This window comes from Opisthorchis viverrini (assembly GCF_000715545.1).
Source record: "Opisthorchis viverrini unplaced genomic scaffold opera_v5_675, whole genome shotgun sequence".
Lineage (NCBI taxonomy): Eukaryota > Metazoa > Platyhelminthes > Trematoda > Opisthorchiida > Opisthorchiidae > Opisthorchis > Opisthorchis viverrini.
In genome coordinates, this window is record NW_008752342.1 from 37,135 (window position 1) to 62,518 (window position 25,384).

Consider the following 25,384-nt stretch of genomic DNA (forward strand, 5'->3'; position numbering starts at 1 on the left):
CGACCGATTTTTCCGAAATGATCGATTAACTTTGCAGTTTTGATATGCACCAACGGATCCAATACATCTGTTTCATGCAACGGTATCTTATTGCAGGTCTTATATGAAATGCGTTTATGAAAACGACACTTAATCTAGTTCCAGAATGGTGACACACTGGTTTACGGTACCTGATACCCATGCAATTACCTGAACAAAGGACCGATAGGGTGACACATTAACTGGGATCGATACAGAATTTTATCACGTTCACCTGATCTGTCCGTGTTCTCTAAATTTATTCCCTTGAAACTATCTAAATGATGGAGTATACTTGGAGGAGATTAATATCAAGAACTGAAGTAATTTACCATGGCAGAATTTTTCAGTATTGCCACAGAAAGTTTGTTTAAAATTGGCGCCGACATGTTGGATATCTCAGTGCGATTCAGAATTCTTAAGCGTGGCCACAGGGTTAGAGTCTGATTGCGACGTCCCCTCAGTTGAGGAGGTTTTTTAGGTCATCACTCAGTGTCGAAGATGTACCTTTGTGCTCCCTTTGACCATCTGCAATGTTAAATTTTCCGTTTTAAAATGTTAGTTTGGAGATTATCACAGGAAATGCTCTTCAAAACTCCCTTTAAAAATCCATATTTATGAGTGGTGTTTAGATGTCGAACAGAACGAATGAAAGCCCGGCTTACGACTTTGCATCTGGTTGGTTAATCCTTACTAGATTCAGGCAATACCATGAAAGCTATGGTCGGCCGCGGCGGCAATCCGCGTCTCAGCCAAAGTCCTATGGCATTTTTAAAAATCAGTTAAAGATGTAACAGCAACGTTTTGGCTGTAGCTGTAATATTTTGTCTGTCGTCCTTAACAGCAAGTTTTGTTGATTGAGGTGGATTATATATATTTTGGCTTTGATAGAGAAGGTTATCTCTTTTATCATCAAGTGATCATAATACACCGACATACCTACAACTCAGCTGTCATCTGGAATGGTTATCAAAGGTAACCAGTGAAACTAAGCCTGGCGTTTGTAAGTGTAGTGTTTGTTTTTCTTGATTCCTGAATATTCGTCAGACATACCTAGTCTATTCATCTGGCTGATACCGATCCTACCGTTCCAACTGTAATTTCCCATCTAATTGAATGTAAACAGCTGGGCAACGGCTGTATACGTAAGCCTAAGCGTGTTCCCAAACCCATATCAGTTTTCTACCACGCCCAGCCTTGGTTGTCCGGTTGTCTTTGTTCCCTTGTCGCTTTTATACAGACAGTAGACAAAGTGATAAACTTTTTGCACATCTTCAATATGAACTGGCTTCCGTCAACAGTCCACTAAGCGTCCTTAAAGTATTGTACTACTCATAAGGTAGCTGAAAATCCATCGACAGCCCACGACCAGTTTCGCCCTTCTTGGGGCTCATCAGGTAGGCGCAGTCCCCGGGTTTCCTTAAAGTAATTTCTACACTCTATTTGTAATGAGTTTTTCTGACCACATGTATGTTCGTTGGCTTGTTGGAGTTGTCCTCCTTGCCCGGTGAACCATCGGGAAATATCGAGAAGTGTACATGGTAGTCGCCATTTCTCAATGTTACAATAAATATCCCATAAAACCGTTCACCTCGCCTGAAGGCCTACGAGTTCTTTCGATGATACTTCTCGGCAAACCGATCGCCTACAAACAACGCTATCGAAAATGCATGTATGGTTTTAAATCAGCTATCTGTTGATCTGTTTACAGAGGTTGGCATTTCGCCTTCAAACGTTTTGTTACCACTCACGGGGCCATCATCATTATGCGGCTGCGTTGCGTTGGGTTGGATTGCGCGATGCCAAGCTCGGGGAACAGAACAAATGACACCTCGTCGAAAGTGCATGTATGGTTTTAGATCAGCTATCTGTTGATCTGTTTACCGAGGTTGGTATTTCGCCTTCACACGTTTTGTTATCAGTCACGGGGCCATCGTCATTATGCGGTTGCGTTGCGTCGGGTTAGATTGCGCGATGCTAAGCTCGGGGAACAGAACAAATGACACCTCAACCACAATTAACAGCGTATTCGAGCTACCAAGATTTCGATATACTGCCATGATAAATCTGAATGAGTCATGGAGTGCAAACGAACGAATGTATGGATTTCAGGCACTTCTTGACATGGTTAAACAACACAGGCTGTGATCCCAACTGAAAATAAAGGACATTTCTGTTACAGTTTATAACATTTTGCCAACTTAGACACTGCAAACGCCATCGCTCAGCAAACTCAGTCCCTGAAGGTACCCTAAAAGAAAATATGTTCTCCTGGACCCGTGAATAAGCACAAAGAGGAGGAACACAGGGTGAAATTTATTGACAATTTTGAAGCCATGTTTATAATTCTACATTGTGTGTTCATACAAACGGATTATAAACCCAAGTCATAGGACCCTCACACTCTTATTCAAATAGTGGGACAGCCGTCTTGCTCGATAGGATAATCTTCATTACAATGCCCCACAACCAAAATGCGAGGGTGGCCTTGTTGAGGTTTGATTCGGTGGAATTTCATTACATTGTGTGTTCATGCAAACGGATTATAAACCCAAGCCATAGGACCCTCACGCTCTTATTCAAACAGTGGGACAGCCGTCTTGCTGGATATGATAATTTTCGTTACAATGCCCCACCACCAAAATGCGAGGGTGATCTTGTTGAGGTTTGATTCGGTGGAATTTCACCTGGTGGATTGCTGCCGTTTTGTGATCTTAGCCGCGTCTCGGCGATAATTCTACAACCGGTTGTAATGTAGAATTGTTGGTTTGCTGAACGTAGATGCAAGGAAAGGTAGTGCTAAAATCTGTCGCCACACAACCAGACAACTATCAGGCAAAGATGACCGAATCCATTGCCTGCAGTATTGGTCCTGAAGTGATTGTGGTGTTACCGGGTCAACGTGTGTAGTGCCGTTTGCAAAGGAAGAGGATGGACGGGTAAACTGCGATATCTGGACGTGTCCACTTTGGTCAAACAGAGGCGGATTAAACAGTCAAATGGCTATTGACCAAGCAATGATGAACTATCTTTGAGTGCCGATGAAGTGGAAGACGGTGGTCGCTTGCGGTCACATCAGTTTGCAGTGGCAGTTTGCATATATGATATTCTGCTTTCATCAAGAATAATGTGGCAGGTGGCCATCCTAACAAACAGCTCTTTGTGACTCTGTCAACCTCATCGAAGACTGACGTTTTGTATGATAGAATAGAGCACCAACCATTCTGGATCTTATGTATCAATGTCCCTGTCAGTTTGGTTGGTCTTGTAAGATACTGGGGCTAGCCAACGCTTCACTCTAGAGGGGCGTTCGTTAACAAGGGTGATAATTTTAAAGTTAATAGGTTCTTCCGAGTGATTTCAGGTTCATTATTAGTCTATAGAATGTGAAAACAAATGTGCGGTTTAGGTTTGAACAAAAGCATTCTTATAATTTCTTAAGTTTCTGAATATCACTCTCGCTCGTATCTTGTGGGCATGAACTTATCAACATTAACATCATCATCATCATCATCATCATCAGCAGCAGCAGCAGCATGACATCATTGTTCAACAACGATGCTTCACTGCATTTACTAGTGACAAATGGATTCAAACAATTGATAGTAAAATACAGCAGTGACAACGGGGCACTGCTAACAAGCAAGGGTTCGTGTTACATCCACCAAGACGAGAGGCGTACTGTAATTCTCTCCAGGACTAATTAATTTCTTCAAGTCCAGTAGTCGCAAATTCTGAGTAAGGGTTATGAAAATGTTAAGAGTTACACTTGGCTGCTCCAAAACAGCCAAATTTTGTGACAAATCTTATTGCGTGCTTTGTACTAGATTTCGGATCCATTAGATGAACTAAAAAGTCATTTCGTTTTAGGAGACTGCGCTGCACGCGAAATACTATCCATGTCAACTTGTTCTCCGCAATCCTCCTTCGATGTCTTGTACATTTCATGCAGAAAACACTTGACACAAACATCCAGGTAAGTTTTGGTTTGCGTGACACACAGATAAAATGAGAGTTACCAATTGAGTGCGAACTTGTCCCTCAAATGGATGTTAGCCAGATACTCAAAATTCTGTCTGTCCCTTTTTTTCGTTTTATTTAATCCACTTTCTGCTCTTAGAGACTTGTGCGACCACGAACCCAAAAGGATATTACCCTGTTTCACCTAGTAATTGGAGAGTCTATTTTTGAAACCTGCAGAATTGTTACTTCCGAGGTTTTTTTCGCGTTCGATTAAATTAATATATGGGTTGTTGATCAGCTTGTGGTGGATCCGTTCGGTGAGCTTGTCAAATAACTTGCAAGCGTTCGTCATCACACGAGTTTGAGGCCACTCCCAAAGCTGTAGTTCTGATCATTCAACGAGCACTTTGACTTATAGAAATCCTGTTACTTGGTGGGATTCATCAAGCTGTCAGACGAAAGGGAAGGAAGGTAATTTTCGTAGATTCAGTCATATATGCCACCACATATGTGAGCCATAACTGCCAGGGAACTAATTAATGGCGTATCTCAAGGGAAACAAAGTTTCCAGAGGCGATTGTTAGTCGCCTAGATCTATAGTACCTGTGGAAATATCAGTTTGAGCACGGGAGAACAAAATACCCATGCGGTTTATCCAGGAAAGCGAGCATAAAAGAACACTGATTCGGCCATGGTCTTTGGCGTCATTGTATGGTTATTAACAAAAAAATCTTGCTGTATCACTACACTTATAAGATTTGTTGAACAGGGTCCTACTTAAACCAGCGAACAAGCAGTGGTCCATTTGCCCCCGGTTAATCAAGCAGTATGAGATTCTGAAAATGTCTGATAGTTAGGAACTCATGCTTTCTTAAGTGTAACAAATGTGGACTAACCTAATCTTGCGGTCAGATTATTGGGAAAGATTCATTCTGGTCAATTAATCATTGTTATATGTATGTTTTTTCACTCAACTCCTATTTTGTTTCTGACCATGCATCACTGTCAGACTACTGGGTGTCGTTTGAAACTTGCCAGCTTAGGTTAAGCACCTAACGATACGACTACAGCCCTATAATTTTCAAGACACGAGTTCGTATCGTGCCGGTTATTCGATATCCACTCACGAAAAGCACAGAACGGTTGCTCAGCTGCGAGTTTGTAGGTCTGAATGATTGTTTGATCAATTTCTCATCGTGCATCTTGGTTGGCCACAGCACTATATGCGTCTCCTGACCTTGGAACAACAGTTGTCAAGCCCGATTCTTCTTTACTAATGGCCGTCAACACAAGAAGCATAAAAAAGTTACCATCTTATTCGCCCAAGGGTTATTTTCTATTTTTAGCTCGAATATTTCCGAAACCCATTGGGAATAAGTGATGAGATGATTTTCTCTTGAAGAAACATTATCCAGTCAGCAAACGCAAAATAGCGATGAAAAACTTTCCCAATTTACTATCGGTTTTGATCCTCTTGGGACTCATTAGCCAGGATTAGGTATCAAATAACCATCGAGATTACCCTAACTCAGACATCTATTTGTGGGTAAACTGGGATAAATCGCCGTTTGAATGTCGGTTTCCTGAGTGGAACACTGGCCATCTTAAGATGATATACGACTAATTAGCTGACAGTGTCATTTCGATGAGAATTGTCAACCAAATTTTGAGACAAATTTCGGTCGATAAAGTTTTCCGTGGCTCATCTTGACGTCTCCAAACACAACCCCAGCACAGGAGGATTGGTATTTGAGAGCTTTTTCATGAATTTCCGTCTGATTGAATGGAATATACATGTATGAACTTGACCAATGTATTTTAGGAGATTGTTTTGCCAGGTATATTATTTGGACCTAAAATTGTATAATTCGAGGTAGTGAGGTAGGAAAAGACACGTTCTCTTTAACTGCGGATCTCACATTTTTGCGGTGTATTTTTAATGAAGGTTTGTTCCGTGGAACCAGGTAAAAGCATCTATTCAGCTCGTATATGCTTATCTCTCTCCTTGTTGTAAGCGACATAACATTTTATTGAGACAGACTCATGTTTTCGCCTTCCTCTTCCATCCAATGGCAGTGGTTTTGTCGGTTACTGACCACGCTGACTACGCTGACGGTCACCGCCACACACTCGTGGGTCTTTGTCGAAGCACTGTACCTGCACAATACGGTTCTGATTCACATCTTTCATTCAACCGTATCATCAATTGTGGGGTACATCATAACGGGATGGGGTAAGTCTGCGATTCGGCAGAAGTGAAAATGTTGGATATTCACCTAACTATGGTTTCCTTCTTTTAGCCATAGTCTTACTTACTCACCAGGCTGCCATTCACGCAGCAATCAATCGATCCAACAACAGTGTGGTAAACAATGGACATGAACAAGATTAATTTAGCAGCATGTGACTGGTCACTACATTGTTATTCGCGCTGTCACTCTTATGCTGGAGCAAAACCCTTGACGGCGGTTTCACTCTTCTTGAAAATATCTAGAGTGTGTATCTCGATGACTCGATCTACTGGGAAGGGGATTTAGCACACTGTCCTAGGGTCATGAGCCACTGACTAAAATACTTTAAACTTGCATCGGCTCATATTCGCATAAGATTTCTCTTGGGTTTCATATATCTTGGACGATCGTGAGCCGCATAATTCATTCAAGACGACTATCGGTGGGTTGAGTCATGACGCTCATACGATAGACGTGTAAACACTAAGGATTAAATTGTCCCTGTATAGGTTCAGCGTCCTTATATACTTTAAATGCAGAAATGGTCTAGCTAAAGATTGCTAACAAAATAGTGAGAATACCTTTGTTCTAGTGTTCAGAGTGACGAGACAAAAAAGCTGTGACCCGACTCTAGTGAACTGATGGAAGCGTTTATTAGCCGAACTGGTTAGTCTGTGGTCGCTGGTTTGTTCGCTGAGCTTGGTAGTTCAATCACAAACGTTTCATTAGAGTCGAAGTGACATCTTCAGTGCGTTATTATAGAGCGTAACGGAGCGTAGCGATTGGTCGGTGGTTGTACCCGTCTTCAGTTAGGCTTCAGCATACTGGGGATGGTAGAAGGAAATGAACTGATTTTGAGTGAAGAAGTAGCTTCCTTTTGGTCATCGGTGAGTGATATGGTCCTTAGCTTGTATTACGATGCAGCTGATATAAATGCACCTAACTTAGCGTTGATGTGCCACACTGAATACTTTATCACAATTTGCTGAACGGTCAAGTCTGCGTTTTAGGTTTGTGAGCAGGCAGGTATGCTGGAGCCTGCTGGCCGGAGTATGTTACTCAACGGAGTTGTGCCTTCGGAATGTTGTTTTAATCAAAGAATACAATATGTCCCATATGTGTTGCTGGCGAAAGACGCAAGGTTTATTGAGCTGTTGGGCAGCGGACAAGTCCATGGAGGGATGCCTAGGAAATATCTGATAACTTGGTTTGGAGCGATCTATAGTAGCGAATGGTGCTTCTGCATTGGTGTACCTCCTCATAATACCAAGCCATCACTCACAATTAGTGTGTAGGTACTCGTTACGATATTTGCCGTTTCCTAAAAATCTCATTTCGAATGCGGCATTTGTTTATCTATAGCCAGATAGTTGAGATAGTTTTATCGTAGGAATATCCGTAATCCGTTAGGACACTGATGTTTGTAAGACATTTGCGGGTGTGCTGCTAGATAGTTACTCATAAAAGACACAAAGACACTGTGAATGATAATTTTATTTTTGCATGAAACTTTAGTCATTGTAAGACATTGGGTCGAGCAAACTGGCAATTTTTTAATGTTAACGTAGCTACAGTCACTATGAATGCGGATGGGAAACGTTTGGCATCAGACATCAGGCTGAAATACTGCTCTATTAACAAGTGATAATAGATTTATTCACATTCTGTGGCTATTGGGAATGAGCTATGATGCGGTGACACTGACCAAGCGCATATATTCATTCGTATGGGATCTTGCGGAATGAATTCGAGCAAACAACAAAGAAGCTTAACCCGACAATGAAAGTATATATTTATATGGTGTATACGAACTCAGGTGTCTTTCGTGTGAGATCACCACAGTGATTTCTGACCCAGGTGTGATCGAGACAAGTATCATTCGGTCCAAACTGAAAAGTTTGTTTCAACTGGACCGTCAAGGGGTGAATCATTTACAATACACAAGAGAGAGAGAGATTAGTGCCCCAAATTTTGTTCTATAAGTTGGTTACTGAACTATTCATTCATTTGAAGCAACTATCTGGTTCCACTTGACACAGTGGCCTTTGTGAATAGAACTACTGCGTGGCAATCCATCCTAAGCGAAAGTTAGGTTAACTGGAACGGTTTCAATCAGAAGAATGGGTCAGTACGGGACACCTATTGTTGCAACGAAGTAGAGGATTTGTGTTTCCCAAAGCAACTCACTGCTATCTAGATTCTGTTACCAACTGGAAATTTTAAGTGCCATACAATTTTTCGATATTTTTCACTGTGTCTTCCGTTGGTACACTCACATGGAATTGGGCTGAATATGATTCGGGGTAATGAGCTTTGGCTCTTACCTGACGAACTGAATTATTTCGTTGCAACCTGATCAAAATGCCACTTGGTTTTCTACAAATCCCCCGTGGTATAACCGTGAAATCGTAGTACCGTTCAGATGACAATGAGTAAAACGCTTATTTCACTGTGAAGGTGTAGTCCACGTTTCTCTGCATGCATCAATTTATCAGAAATACCAAGTGTTCAAAATACCACTTTTTGGTATTGAGTGGCCGGACAGCATTTTCACAACGATGTATCCAGTTACGGTCTTAAAATTGCGATCCTCAAAGTCCAGTTCGGCAACCCTCATTATAAGCAACCAGCCAAAGTATGCTCAGCTTTTTGCTTCGCTTTATCAATCCCTAGAGAATAGCTAATCAAATACGGCCTTCTGAAGGACAGATCTTGTGCGCTCACAAGAAAAATACAAGTTAAATAACTTAGCAATTTTTTATGTTACATTTTTTTTAGAAATCTAATCACATATCTGATTTGAGATTCGTAAACTGAATACCACAATCTTTCCGAGAACAAAAAATCAGTAAGGATTTTGTGCACTTCACCAAGGAAAGCGTTTGAGCAAGAAACACAGTGATTACAAATAGAAAAAATATTGGTAGTTCTGACCGTGACGAAGGCTATAGATTTGTTCACAGATTTATGCTAGCTGACTGCAAACGCTTCATCACCAGGTGACATCATCAGTGCACTGTGAGTGGAAGTGGGTTGGGCTTGAATGTGTATAAATGTGGTGCTTGTAAGACCTGCCATCAGCTCTACTTACCCGGCGCCTACGTTGGCTGATCGTTTGTTGTTGGGCTAATATCATATTGGATGGAATTACTTCCTAATTCAATTGAGATTTTGTCCCGTTGGTGAGCGTTGTATCGTGGGTGGCCGTCTATTGGTTACGCCTGCACAGAACCTGCCAAACTACGCGATAGGGAGAAGACAGAGAGCTCGGAACACGGCCAAACTGCCAGGACAATATATACAGAGCGTCTGCGTAAATATATAGGATGACTAAATGGCCAAATATGGTCGTTCACTTGTTCAATCTGTACAGTCAATGGCGGTGTTCCGGTCGTGAACGCTTTCAGACCCACTAAGCTGGTCGTCTGTTGCTAAGCCGTGTTTGGTAAGAGCCGCCAACTCATCTACTTTCCGGACGTGTCGTACCGATCGTGACCTTGGGGATGCGTCACTCTCTGCACATGTGCTTTTTTTCATGTATGGGTGCGTCCTGACTGAGGCATATCTATGCTGAAAATCCGAGAGCTACTTCACAGCTGTTTCATCCATATTGCGGATCACCAGCAGTGTGTATCTCACGAAACTCAGATAGTTTAGAAGCACTGACCTTCCAGCCGGTAGTAGGACACTTAACCGTTCGGCCACGAGTGACTGAACAGCAGTGTACTTAGGTCTCACTCAAACGGGACAGAGCGCCGATCATCTTTCATTCACAGAAACCGCATCACGTGAATACGTTTTCGCTGGTTCCTCGAGCGATACAGTCTCTGATAGAAGTTTCGTTCATTTGTGAATTCATTCTTCCTCTGATTCACTTGTAGACTGGTCGTAGTGAGGGAAAATTAAGTAATATACAATAGGGATTTCCTACTTTCACTGAGACGGACCTATGCGGTAAAGCCGAGAAACACCGTACTCCTGTTTCGTCCCTATTGGGAATTATCAATGGTATGTACATCACGGAAACTGCCGTTCAGATGCTTGAGGCAATGGAAAGACACTAACCTGAAGCCATATTAGTTTCGTGAAATGGGAAATGCTGATGTTTCCCAATAAAAGTGAAACATCTGTATAGTCCTGTTATGCATTTCAACATAAATTGGTCTCAGTAACAGTAAGAAACCTCTTTCAAACCTTGCAAAATCTCCTTACTGTGTAATTAGATTATTAATTAATTATTAGATTTCTGAGAACCTATTAGAATAAACTTCTCCGGCCGAATTGCTGCGACTATGTTCGTTTGATTCCACACCGAGTTTTATTTCGTGGCTCACTGGTCTGACGACTGGGTCTGACCTAGAGCTCCAACCGAGTTGAATGACCTCCAGCGAAGCCGAATTGTTAAACCCTCTTCGAAGTGCTAGTGAACGAGCCTGTGCGGACTGTAACCAATGTGATACTACACAGACGACAGTGCTATTAGTACTGAAATTAAATTTTGTAGACTAGAAAATAACTTTCCACACTGGTGGAATAAGAAGACAACAGTTAAAAGACAGTTTACTCTCTTTCTCATTTACATGAACAAGGATCAAGAAGGACTCAGTTACAAAATGAAATACTCAAAGATCGTGAGGTGTAAAAATACAACATAGAAAAGAATCCCGAGAAACATGGTAATTTGATAATCTAGCGATAGTTTGGCATAATGAAACCGACCCTGTCTTGACCCGATAACGAGATGGAGACCTTTGCTAAAACTGAGTTAGACTCAGTGATCAGGTCAAACGACAACGAAACCGGACTGCTAATGGGGGAAAGTAGAGGTCAAGTCTTAAGGTCACTCGCTCATCCACCACCTAGAAACCAATGGGGTCATTCGCCCCCAATGACTAATAATTACTCAGTCAGTCTGTGTGAGCAGAGCCTATTGCAAGAAGGGTTCACGCACATGAACGCACAACACACTGAGGATATCACTTAACCGATGATGAAATGTTTTTGCGGCGAAACGAAACCAACGGCCTGTATTTAGTTGTTTCAAACGGAATATCAAAGGAACACGGTAATCCAGTGATTCCTACTGTTACGCATACCAACCGAAATATGTCATTGGCCTGGGATTTTTCCACTAGACAACCTGAGTAAATTGTTTGTAGCAGAGTGTTCATCTGAAGAATAAATCCGGCTCACTCTTTAACGTGGAGATAAACGTGTAAGGTTCACGTCGATTGACTGTAAATGCAGTGAAGCTAAACCTCACGGTAACTAAATGGTAAACCAATTTGACATGTAAATGAGTGTATTTGTCGGAATCCGTCCAAGTTGGGTTGAAGTAGAACACTCAGATTTTACGAAACGGGTTGTGGGCTGTCGAAGGGTTTTCTGAAGCCTTGTGAGTAGTGTATTACGGTTATACAACGGGTCCCTCTATCTCGAATATCGTGCCAACTGAAATTTGAGGTGATGCAGCACATTCAGTTGCTTAAGAACACCATAAGCGATGGATTCAGCTAGGTTCCAGGTGAGCCTTCCGTCAAAAACAAATGAGTGTATTTGTCAGTTGATGAGCCCTCTACTTTTGCTCGATCGCGCGACGATTTGGGAACGAAAATAATGTCACACACTGAAACCACTGAACCACCAGCAGCCCCTGGGCACACCGATCCTTCCTGGAACTGGGGTTTGTAAGCACCCTTAAATGTCAGGAATCAGAACACACACTAGTCGAGCCGGAAATATGACGCACGATGATTTTTGAGGTGGCATCTGATAAATTCCGAAACGTCTTCAAAGGAATTTTATGGCTAAATACGCTCCGAAACTACAGCGATGCTCCCCCGTAACCATTTCTAGTTTCATGTAAACGCATGTTGGTATGCAAATCAAAACGGGCATTTCCGCTTTCGGGACACCCAGTAAACTCTACATAATTTAATGGCAAGTGTAGAATACAACAGGTGAAATTACTATGCTTGTTCAGTTGCTGTCGAATCACCTAAATGAGCGTGATATGAAAGCACACTATTCAATATTGTGACTTGCTCAACGGATAAATAAGTCTTAGTTTATCCCAGCACATCAGATGGCACTACAGTTTATTTCTTGCAACAAACCCTTGGAATCTCGGCCAAGCTACCCGAACTCCTCCACAATGTGTCACTATGTCATGTTAGGTGAATCAGCCGACCCCATTGGGGCAGCAGAAGTTCGAGCGATGATGGTATATGTGTCTTCGGGCTAAATCTATTTTTCAATTCGCATGCGTCAGCTAGTCTTCCCCATTACGACAATCATTTCAAACGTTTGAAGTTTTCCCCGACATTGTTCGAGCTGCATTTAACGCGCATTTGCGGTGCCGGCAGTCGTTCTAAATCTAGATAGTATGTGTGCATACTTTGTTACATCTAGAATACCTGACACCAAGACAGGCCTCCCACGCCTGGTACATCTTCTTCTGTATGGAGGAAAATAGGTAGAGGTCAAATCATCTCATTGATCGCTTTGGGTACTTTGCCGCTGACAAATGGATAATCAAACCTATTCTGGTGTATTGTATTGTGGTGTTTAGGAGAGGTCGCATTCACCGAAATCCTCCATAAATAATGTAAGCAAACATTCGTAACGAGGTTATTCAAAAGTAAATGATATCCCTTTGGACCACGTGATTCTTGTTAATTAGATTGTACAGCCTATTCCTCTTTATAACGCATTATTTTTGTGACCATACGACAGAACCCTTTTTCATAGTGCAATACGTTGCGCTAAATTCCTCACTGGGAGAAAATGTTCACTCAATTCTCATTCTTGTTTATGCATTGGCCAACGTTTTCAGCATTCTCAATTAGACTAGAGGATTTGCTCACTAATCCAGAGTTATCCCGCCATCTCAAAATGCGAGGGAAACATATCCACCAAAGTTATGATGTGCGTCACTTCTCAAACCATTCTGTCATCAGCTTTCTCTGGTCACTCAAATTATTCCGGTTTTCCAAATTCTTTTAATCTCCCGGACTGGAGCTTAAAAGCTTCTTTCTGAGGTTGACCGTAGGTTACGATATTTTGCAGTGTCATTTTCGTAAAACAAGGCTGTACACTCAATTCCAACTTTATGCAATTTTTAAAGCCATACTAAGTGCACGCTAAAATGGTTTGTATTTCGGTCCTGTCCTCTCAAGGATGTTGAGCAAAATGTAGAGGCTGTTGCTTGCTCATAGTTATACAGGATTTGCCAGGAGCAAAGTTCCCCACTGTCAGTAAAATAAATTTTGATGTGTATCGCCATCCGTTTCCAAGGCTATTCTTCCCTGTCCTATATCCCTCATCCGTGGTACCTGTAATAGGGGAAGAGAGGAACGTATTCATTAGCAGGCAACCGTTAATTAAGATGCCCTTTACTATGTGAGATTGTAAACCGAAAGGCAAAATCCGCCTTCATGTCAGGTGACGAACTATTGTAGCGTGGGATGTCAGGAAGTCAGCGGTATTCGACGTTCGAGAGGACGGCACACGTCAGTTCTGAAATGTGCAGATATACGGACTGGTATTAATGAATCCACACAGTATACACAGCACACATGCGCACAGGTCGGGTGGAACAAGGGAGAAGGCCGGAGTGTGGTAACGACACACGTGTATTGAGCGAAACCGAAACCGGAAGCGGGGGGTGTGTACAGGGTCGGGTCAAGGTCAGTTAGGGGGGTGCAGTCGAGTTTCAACTGCGTTACGAATGACATCCCATAGTTCCCGCCGCTTGACTGATGTGTTATCCTTGTTCAGCAAAGCAATACAGACATCCGTTTCCAAGGCTATTCTTCCCTGTCCTATATCCCTCATCCGTGGTACCTGTAATAGGGGAAGAGAGGGAGGGAGAGGCACACATAATGTCATATGAATAGGCATACATCAGGTACAGTCGGGTTTCAAATGCGTTACACTATCCTTACGTACATAAGATATGAGTATATCATTCGGTTACAACGGCAGCCCATTAAGTTGGGTGGGGATGCCGTAAGATCACGAGTCTGCTGCCACGGAGCCGAATTGTGCTAAGACGAAAATAAGCTTTAAGGGCCAAAAAAGACTCATTCTAGCGGTTTGTTCGAAAAAGAAGGATTCAAAGAGATAACCGATAAAACTCATCGATTCAGGATGCGGCATGTTCCTCTAAGCGATATACTCTAAATGGCATTCAGTTGACTATTTCACCCTTTCGCAGACGGGACGCATGTCATCCTAAACTAACTTTTGGTCAGTTGCAACCAAAGGTCGTGATAATTTCAATTGTATGTGCCGCTTTCTTCCAGAGTTGCTCTTGCATATATCCTATGAAGACAAACCAACTGATTCCCATTGTGATATTATGAGGTTCCCGACAAATCGTTAGTTTGTCAATCACTAGAGGTCTTTTCGGGGCTTTTGACAATGGCCACCTCCCTGGAACCTCTTGAGTTATGCTCCACTCAACAGTTTGCAGACAAGTTTATAGGTCAAAGTAAACTGGTTTGCTACTGTTTCCAACAGCTCAGCAGACTCAAATGCCAATATCATGGACATTTTAAATAAGAAGACCGACGTCTCGTCTGATCCTTCGAACGAAGTTTACACTGACCCAGATTTTGTAACCGGCTTCGCTTGTCCTCATTTTGATTCATCTTGCGACACAGACTACAAGATGCACACATTTCACACTTCAAGCTGGATCCGCACTTAATATCTTCCAAGATTCATTAAATGAGCCAAATGCCTCGTAGAAAATAGAAGTCACTTCAGCCTCACTATTCATGAGAAGTGTTACACGCTCTCGTGAGTCGTTGTTTAAAGATATCCAATCAGGGTTCGCAGCTGGTATGTGTGCAGTTCTGAAACTACACGGTAAATGTCTCCCACAGATAAATCATTAAGCCTGACAATAAAGTGGCTCAATGAAATGCAATGGCCGTTATTTCTGAGACGCATAGGAGAAAGCACATTTCTACAACTGGGAGGTACCTTAAGCCCGGTTTGGAAATGTGTGATTTCTTAAATGAGGTTGTAACTGACTGATCCTGTTTCACCACGACAGTCCAACTTTTAGTTCGACTGATCTATTCGTAACATTTTTATATTCTGCATTCATATTTGTGACGGGATTCAAAGTTTAGCGCAGTCTCGGAAAGTGATAGACATTCAGGTTATCCAAGTGCACAAAGGTTTTAAAGCTGGAAGTGTTAACAGATTGGACAAACTCTACCGACGTTAATTTGCGCCACCTAAAAATTCATTTGAATAAAACCTGAGATTAATTCAAAAGGCTTTAGGTAGGTCCAAACTTTCCTCTTAGAATTCTCCCTTACACGAGGTGCTTGCAGCCTCTCGTTGCATCATCATCATCATCATCATCATCATCATCATCATCATCATCATCATCATCATCATCATCATCATCATCATCATCATCATCATCACCATCACCATCACCATCATCATCATTGACAGCATAACATCAGTGGTGCTTCGCTGGAGGGGNCAGTTTGCAGACAAGTTTATAGGTCAAAGTAAACTGGTTTGCTACTGTTTCCAACAGCTCAGCAGACTCAAATGCCAATATCATGGACATTTTAAATAAGAAGACCGACGTCTCGTCTGATCCTTCGAACGAAGTTTACACTGACCCAGATTTTGTAACCGGCTTCGCTTGTCCTCATTTTGATTCATCTTGCGACACAGACTACAAGATGCACACATTTCACACTTCAAGCTGGATCCGCACTTAATATCTTCCAAGATTCATTAAATGAGCCAAATGCCTCGTAGAAAATAGAAGTCACTTCAGCCTCACTATTCATGAGAAGTGTTATACACTCTCGTGAGTCGTTGTTTAAAGATATCCAATCAGGGTTCGCAGCTGGTATGTGTGCAGTTCTGAAACTACACGGTAAATGTCTCCCACAGATAAATCATTAAGCCTGACAATAAAGTGGCTCAATGAAATGCAATGGCCGTTATTTCTGAGACGCATAGGAGAAAGCACATTTCTACAACTGGGAGGTACCTTAAGCCCGGTTTGGAAATGTGTGATTTCTTAAATGAGGTTGTAACTGACTGATCCTGTTTCACCACGACAGTCCAACTTTTAGTTCGACTGATCTATTCGTAACATTTTTATATTCTGCATTCATATTTGTGACGGGATTCAAAGTTTAGCGCAGTCTCGGAAAGTGATAGACATTCAGGTTATCCAAGTGCACAAAGGTTTTAAAGCTGGAAGTGTTAACAGATTGGACAAACTCTACCGACGTTAATTTGCGCCACCTAAAAATTCATTTGAATAAAACCTGAGATTAATTCAAAAGGCTTTAGGTAGGTCCAAACTTTCCTCTTAGAATTCTCCCTTACACGAGGTGCTTGCAGCCTCTTGTTGCATCATCATCATCATCATCATCATCATCATCGTCATCATCATCATCATCATCATCATCATCAACATCATCATCATTACCACCATCATCATCATCCTCATCATCATCATCAACATCAGCAGCTGCTGCTATAAATCCACGTGCTTGCGGTACAGTATCCCCAGTTAACGCATTTTGTTTACCGGTGATTATGGGAAATGAGAAGAATAGGGGGCATTGGAGGCGCAACTACGGGGGTGTTAGTGTACTCTCATTTGGATTAGCTTTGCATTGAAGATGACCGTGTGAATTATAGAGTGCTAACATCTTTGACACAACTATACCCATTGTCCTATTTCATGATCCTCATCCAAGGAGCCGGCAACGACCAACGTAATTCCTTCAACTGATTCTCGTAACTCGCTTACATTTTGGACCACCCAGCGGGTGCTTCGCATAGACTCTCNGCTAACATCTTTGACACAACTATACCCATTGTCCTATTTCATGATCCTCATCCAAGGAGCCGGCAACGACCAACGTGATTCCTTCAACTGATTCTCGTAACTCGCTTACATTTTGGAACACCCAGTGGGTGCTTCGCATAGACTCTCACAAACCTGTGTAAGCGATTGGACTAACCATTTTCAGGTGGATGGAAATGTGAGGATATTGTGAACATTCAGTGGTAATTTCGTTCAGTAACTGAGTCAATCTGTTCGGAAAAGTCAGGAGGCACTATATGCTTGGTTGACCTTGTTTGGAATCATCACCACTGAGCATCTCGTGCACATCTGAGGATATTCAAGCCCAAAACCTCCAGGCTAGTAGTTGAAGACTAAACGGTTTGGCCGCGAGTGACTGACTCATACTTAGAATGATGTACCATCCTCACTCTTCAGTCTAACAGTTCACTTCACGCGATCGAGTGTCGTCTGGCTTTTTGTTTGGCAACCTCTCAAATGAAAAGTGCATGCAAAACAATCAGGTGTTGCTTTTTCGAAGCAGATTAATTGTATGTAGATGGTTTTTGATGGATTTGTACAGTTTATATCGAAAACGCCGTCCTTTGAACAGCCCTTCTCCTGCAAGAGATATACGCTGCTAATTATCAGTGAGTGAAAAACTCGAATTCCATACTTCATTTCTTTGGTCTGCATTCTGCAGAAAGATTGCAGAAGATGTTGAGAGAACCGCTTAATCTATAGTGATGTGAATGCAAGTTATAGTTTGATGATACAATGAGATGTTGAATTTTTACTGAAGATTTTGCGTTGCAAATTTTTAATATATTTTTGTGTGTAGGACTGCTCACAAACCAAAACCTCTCAGTGCCACTGGGCCAAAAATCCTGGTTCAAAATGGATGAGTGAACTAGGAAGACCCAACACTCTTGACGTGCTGGCGCAGGGAACAGACTGGAGAAACAGTGCGATTTGAGTAACTGAGTTAATAGCCTCACCCATTAAGCTTAATCGACACTAGCTCAAAGACGTCAGTGGCTGGCTAATTATGGCAGTGTCGCAGTGAAAGATCCTCTCGGATTGCATAAAAGCAGGTTCATCGGCCAAATTAGTCTGAGCTGGGATATAATTTTGTGTCTCTTCCGTGACTGACCGACAAAGATGCTCGCAACACCATTTTTTGTGTGAGTTGTTGGGACGTTTTCTTGTTCCTGCTCATTATCAGACACATTTACGAAAACACAAAACATCGAATATATCAAAAAGATCAATTCATTGCTTTGTCTGATTGGTTATGTATAAAATGAGAATTCTAAATAAACCCTAAGTTTTTTATGGAGAACGGCAAACTTTTCACTCAGTATGAGAATGATTGAAAAGTGTTTCTTTTTCAGTTGCACACCAATTGTGAAGGCGTGTGGCGCACATATTTTTCTAACGAGGAGGATGACAAACTTTAGTTTTTTTTTCAAGCGCCGCACAGCTAGGATTTAATGTTACTGTTAATCGAAATCCCGAAAAATCATTTCCGCGACTTGCTCTTATCAGCCCTGATGGATTCTCTTCTGGTCTGCTTCAGTCAGTTTACACAGGAGAATTGTTTGTTCTTAGACAGATAAGTTCGGCTGTGCTGATAACTGTGTGCACTTCACAAGATTGGTTGGTTTCTTCATGAATCTGTTTTGCGATTCGGTGCTCTCGTGCGCATTGGCTTAGCTACACCGGGTATCCCCGACTGGTTCATTTTGATTCCTCATTCAGCACTGACAGGGTTCATAAAAGTTCCCTAATTTAATACCGGTGCTGGAACCCACTACCGTTCATACTAGACTGCTGTGTTGTAATATTTTCAGAACCCAGGGGCATAGGAGTGACGCCTTACAATAATCACTTTACCAACGGGAAACTGCTGAACAAAGGTGTTACAAATACATGATTTCTGTCGGTGCGGCACTCAACAGAATAGAGTTTGTAACCCATGTATTCTAGTCAAATAATCCGGAACAGTAGATTTACGGTCAGAGAACTGAAGAAAAGGGAATAGCACATCAACAGTGCAGATTTCATAGCTAATCCCTGGCGTGAACGGCTGTTTTACTTAGTTCTGATGCTGCCACTTTTGACTTGATGTTGTTTATAGGCTGCCTCTTGTTGAGATAAACGATATGCAACCAAATTACAGCAACAGACAATTTGAAACCGGTCATTCCGGCATCTTTTGTGTCCAGCCGCAAGGAGTTGCGCTGCGTGAATTTGCGTGTATGGCGACTTTCAAAGTTACAAAGGTGCCTTTTACATATCCCCCGTAGAAGTGTAATTCTTCGGTGTAGTAGCCCACACTATTATCAAGGACTGACGTACAAATATGTGCGAAAACGGAGCCGTCGCTGCACTCTCTAACTGCTTGTAAGACTATCCATTATACGTTTTCCGTATGTAAGCTATGAAAATCTCCAAGGATGAAACAGGATGTGCAACAAATGTGCATATAGATTGCATACCAAACGATAATGGGTGCTTACTAGTGACATCAAAATCTGTCTTATAAACTGACATGTCATAAAAATTATCCAATAGACTCAGTCACCAAAACTCGTGATGGAATGTGTTTGCTATCGAAAGAATCGGTAGGCTTAAAACCCCTGTTTTCTGCAATCGAATCAGGTCTTGCAACTGTATCGTGTTCCTCTCGACATGAAGCTACATGTTTCGTGAAAGCTATAAATAATGTGACGGAAGTAGTTAAATGAATAATAAAACACAGGTTCATAAAGATAAATACCGACAAGTTTGCTGAAATTTCTTCGAAAACCTTCGTCTTTCTTGGGGCTCTTCAGATAGGTACAGTCCCTGAGTTTCCGTCAAAATTAAGTTCTACTTAGGTCCGAATTGGAAGGATTTTGACATATACACTGCGTATGAATTTGGTTTTCACAGGAGATTCAACTGAATATCTGGTTTATGATGTTTGAAGAGTATTCAGAGAATTTGAGAATAGTTTCTTTTATAATAACATACTGCGTTATCTCGAATATCGCATCGATGGATAATGAGGAGGCCTTTGTGGACCACATTCAGTTGAAGAATATCATAAACTGGATTCATGCTATCACGCAGGAATGTTTGAATCTCTATGCTTGTGTTAAACGTGCTACCAAAGCTCACACCTGCAGAATAATTAGACGTGCACTGAACTTCTCGTACTTTTTTTTACTATGATGGCCGAACCACTTGTGTAGGCAGTGTATAAAATTCATCAGTTACCATCTCTATAAGTTAACTACTTTGACATCCGATTTGACGTTTCTCTTTACTTCATTCGCTTCCAAGGTCTCACAAATACTGCCTCGGTACCGGCAATAAGCAACCGATGTTCCACCGTCCTGATGAATGGACTGATCGATACCATATGTGACCATATATATATATTGGGAAGTAGATTCCACTTTTACTGGAGAGCCCGAAGTTTCCCTGGATTTTGGCACCAACTTCCTATTATACGTTGCACGATTGCATGATGCATATAGGCCACTTATCAGAATCGAATTCTTTGGTAGCAGCTTCTTGATTTGTCATAATATTGTGGACCAGAATATTGATGTGACCAGCAAAAATTCTGAGGCTCCTCATTTGCTAACCCCCATAGAAAGCACTTTGCCTCATGAGAACGTCGTCCTCGGGGATGGGTGTGGCTGGTTTCAAGGGACATCCCGTCAGTGAGGTGTGCGTCGCACATCCATTACCCATCCTATCCCATCAGCGTCCATTCCCTCACCAAGTCTCAAACGAAAATGAGGTTTACAAGCAGCCACAAAATGTTGCAAACGGATGAGATATTGTAATGCACACACAAACCTGTATACTGAGCTAATCAGCCCTATTCTTGGAAAGTCTGGTCTCAGTAAACGGAGAGAGAGAGAGAGAGAAATTTCACTGGCCTATATCTACTGTGCGTTCTCAACTTGTGCGCCTTCAACACAACTTGCGCTTCTAGCCGAAAAAAACTACTGGCCAGATGGATCACTTCCTGGTCCAACCAAGATAAAATTCCTCCGTAGGAAACTGCAGACTGTAAAGGAGGTCAGAAACAGAAATAGGGTCTTTGTAAGGTTGCTGAAAATCCATCGACAGCCCACGACCGGTTTCACCCTTTTTGGGGCTCATGAGATAGGTGCAGTTTCCGGGTTTCCGTCAACCTTATGTTCTATTTGAAACCAAATTGCACGAAATTAGCGAATATACACTCATTTGCAAACTAATTTGGTTCAGACAGTATATTTATCCATGCAATGATAAGCTGCAGCCGCGCAAAGCTACACAAAAACTCTATCCTCCTAAACACTTTGGACTCACGTCGCTGGAGTATGTTGGTGCTACTCGTTTTCAATCATAATCGATAGAGAAGTCGAGCATAGTGATCACAGTCTACTTGTCCGCACATGGACTCACTTGACCAGGTCTGGTTCATAGTAAATCCACAGTCCAAAAATATTTGTTCACTTTGCTTCCGTCTTGTTCCTTCAGAACGATTCAATGTTCGAACATAAAATACATAAAATGCAGCTTTATGTGCGGGCTTAGGAAGCATGGCCAATCTCATCACCCAACTAGCGCTGGCAATGACGAACAGTAAACGCAGTGTTGAGCTTAGAATAATCATGACTGTTAGCGGATCAAAAAAGGCTGATGAGACGGACGCTCCTCCTCCGTCCAGCTCTCTCAGCCTATTTGAACCAGCGAAGCAGTATGGCGTAGCCAGAGCTGGCCGAGTGGTTAAGAACCGAACTTGGTGGCTGGAAGTTCCGTGTCTCAAACCAGGTTTTGGCATCTCGACCACTTCAGTCTAGTTAACCCGGACATCCAAGTGTATCCCACGTCTTGCGCTTGCTACGGGTAGGGTGGAAACTGGATTTAGGAGAGGTGTCAAAGTTGAATGGCTATTGGGGTTTCCTTATTTGACGTAGCAAGTGACATTTTCAGGCGGTTTGGCAAGATATGGACAAAACGGTTGGGCGAACTGTTCCTGTCGTTCATCGAACGGATTTTCGGAATTCACACCGGTGGCCCTGTTGACCCCACACGAGGTCGACCTCATTGGAGAGATAGCATGGATGGGTTATAACCTGGCGAACGGGGGACCATCAGTACTAGGGATCAGAGCTTTACCAAAAATTTCTTGGCTATTGTTGAGGAATGATGTCTCCACGTTTGGTGACGAAACGTTTGCAAGCCAATTACCAAGCTCGGTGGACAGATCAACAGCTACCTGATCAAAAACTAACAAACTCACCCGAGCTACCAATATTTCAACAAATTAACAGTTTACCGTATTGTTTCGCAAAGTTGGAATTCTGCCACTTGAGGACAGAAACAAAAACATAAAACCGTCGATTTTACGATGGCTCATGCAAGGCGGTTTTGTGGGACACCGGATTTTGAAAAGCGCGAGAGTAAAGTCAGAACCTGAATAAAATAACCAGCCATTTGTAAATAATTTTCACGTTTTTCAAAGCAACATGATTGATGAATATGGGTGAACGGCATGAAAGCTTTTGAACTCCGCTAGCCTGACTGAAAGCAATGCATCCGTTTTATGAGGCACTTTGCTCAGCGGGTTATTGACGCTGTACGAGTGTGGCACGAAATCACACCTAATCTTAGAATTCTCTGTCATCAGATACAGGCATACCGATGCGAGAAGCACGAAATTCCCTCAAAAGGCAAATGAAAGCACGTCAATCGAAAAGTTTAATGCAGCTTAGGGTTGATTATTTTGACTATCGTATACATACTAACCTCAAACACCAGTGACCATCCAATAACCCTTCGTCTGGATGTGACCACAAAAATGGCCCACTGAATACTATTCGTACATATAATTAAAGATATACAACACGAGATCGTATCGTAGTAAATATGTGTTATTCACATGAGTTATCACTTTTTCATCTTTACCGGACGATGCATACTGATGTAAAAATAGATGTTATTCCACAATGAGAGAGAAATTCCAGTGGGGATCGGGAGTATTTCTTCATTAACATGTCCCTTGTTACAATGAAACAAAGCCCCCGATTTGGTGAAATATTCACATGCATGTGGCAATTGGGCTTCATTTATCTTATTCCCAAAAGCAAAGTCAGTATTTACAGCATAAAAAACATGGCTCTAGATAGAGGGAGCTCATGCGCACATGATCAAAACTCCGCAGCAGCCAGCTTGTATCAGTGAGGCTGTTCTGACCAGATTCCGGATATCAGCACTACTGAGGTTTTGCGCTGATTGCAGCACCTTTCGAAGCAAGGCTGGATCAGTTTTTTGTGCGGAAACCCTGAACCATAGAACTTTCGATAAATAAAAGATTTAGCGGAGTCATCTAACAATAGGTCTACGGAAAAAACATCAAAGAAACCCCAAATGCGTTGACTGACTCAAGTTAGGAGAACCACGGGAGACAAGAAATATGCTTGTAGTCAATCAGATATTGAAGAATTCCGTCTGGATCAAGTGAGATTGGTCAGTAAGGAAGGCTTTGCAGGTTATACAGCTTTATCGTTCCAGTGGTCATTATCACCCAGTAGTAATTAGCCAAACCCGACTGTCAGTGCTTCTCGCCTTCCAGGATGGCGACCGCGTGATTTTCACAGTACCTGAATGGAGGCGCTTCAAGACATGGCTGCCAACCGATGTCAGTAGCGGCCTTGTTGTCAGTTCCTACCCAAATCGCCTTAATGAGTGTTTGAAGGTGTAGGCACTTCGGAATGATTGCAGTAAGCTAGCACTAATTCCATTCCCCGTCCACCTTTGTACTTTTCTTCACAACAAGGCTTTCAAATAAATCATGGTTGTACGGCAGCAAAGCATCGGTGTTGAAAACTGTTGATGAACCAGACTGACCACAGTTAGGTGTATCCGCCCTCATCCCGCTTGCCGTCGGCCTGTTAAAGTGGCTTTTGGTTGCTACTCGAAGGCAAGTCTTTTCGGGGTCAGCGAAAGTAAAAGCGTGATGGTTTGAGGAGCTGTCACATACAGTAGCTGTGCATCTGCCGGCCTGGTCAGCAAAATTATCCGCAGTGGTTCTGTTGGTTGTAATGTGACACCTTTCACAGTAACGGCTGAATATAGCTGGATGTTTTGTGATTCGTTAAACACGGTAGTCACAGTCACCCATACGGAACTTTGAGTGACGCGTAGATTCGACAATCCCGAATATCAAAAGGAAGAATTGGTTGCGTAATTCTACGGTACTATTTACACAAGGGTAAGCAGATGTGTACAACAAACCTCAGTTGTTCACGTTCGTAGCGTCAACAAGTTCACAGGTCTATCGCGGACCGGCACATCGCATTGTCAACGTCCGCAAACCAAACAACGGCGAGCGGAATGATGGCTCAGCAGCGTGGGTTGCGGTCGTTCCTTCCGACGACGGTCTCGTGATTCTCATTGGACTTGCAATCACACGGAACTCATGGGAAAACAAGTCGAGGCAAGTTCACCAAGCAGGGCATGAACGCGCATGATGGGTAAGTAGGTTAGGAACGCACATTCACACATGGACACATGTCAATACACAAGTGTCATACAGGACGGTCTCTGCGACAAGGTGAGTGGCGGGTGCGAATAAGCAAAACAACTGGAGATCAAAAGTACATGGGCGGAGTAAGCAAACAAATGCGGAAGTTATCATAAGGTCAAGTAAGATTCAACACTCGCAAGCCTGCAATCAATCAAGCAAAAATTTACCTTAAGTTCGCCTTTCATAGAAAAGTACTGCTAGTCATACTCGAGACTGTCACTTACATATTTTGTAACAGATATATGAGGCTCTTCCGAGACGTTAGAGTTCTATTCTTGAATAAGTTAGTCCACGGAAAAATATGTGCCGCACTGTCAGCCTAACAGTGCCCACATTCATTTGCATCGCAGCAATACAGAGACTCCCCTCAGATAGTCTGTTCAAATAAAAGCTCTTTTCCAGAAAGATAGCTTTTTGGCTTACGTAGTGGCCACACATAATCGAAGACAATCTGGTAGTGGTGTAAGTGTCCCTTACCCAAAATATTCACATCACAAATTGTCATTAGGATAGTTCAATAACCACACTAACTGGGTCGTCTTTCATTCAACTTTCAACATCAAACAACATCAAACTCTGAACTTGAGATAAGTAAGGATTAGTCTGCAATATGAAAATTTGGTGTCCATTATGGTTCCTTGTTGAACGTGCCTTGACCAAATAAGCTAATCATCCTTAACGGCTATTAGAATTTTTGGTGATCATCGTACCATAAAAATCAGTATCCACAAGTGAGGACTTTACCTCATGTTC

General features: G+C 42.3%; 3 protein-coding genes across 3 annotated transcripts in view; 2 read left to right on the plus strand and 1 right to left on the minus strand.

Moving 5' to 3' along the window:
• T265_15635 (hypothetical protein) overlaps positions 1–24,575 on the plus strand; it is a gene marked incomplete at both ends in the record, with an annotated part of 35,931 nt that extends 11,356 nt beyond the window's left edge. The window contains one exon of the mRNA XM_009178823.1: positions 24,378–24,575. Coding sequence (XP_009177087.1) covers positions 24,378–24,575 — 198 coding nt within the window. The remainder of the gene's footprint in view (positions 1–24,377) is intronic.
• T265_11968 (hypothetical protein) lies at positions 16,586–25,136 on the minus strand (the record flags this gene model as incomplete). Its single annotated transcript, XM_009178824.1, has 2 exons — positions 16,586–16,740; positions 25,055–25,136. The coding sequence occupies 2 exons, from the start codon at positions 25,134–25,136 to the stop codon at positions 16,586–16,588; spliced, it is 237 nt and encodes a 78-aa protein (XP_009177088.1).
• T265_15636 (hypothetical protein) overlaps positions 24,608–25,384 on the plus strand; it is a gene marked incomplete at both ends in the record, with an annotated part of 36,832 nt that continues 36,055 nt past the window's right edge. Inside the window, one exon of the mRNA XM_009178825.1 lies at positions 24,608–24,658. Coding sequence (XP_009177089.1) covers positions 24,608–24,658 — 51 coding nt within the window. The remainder of the gene's footprint in view (positions 24,659–25,384) is intronic.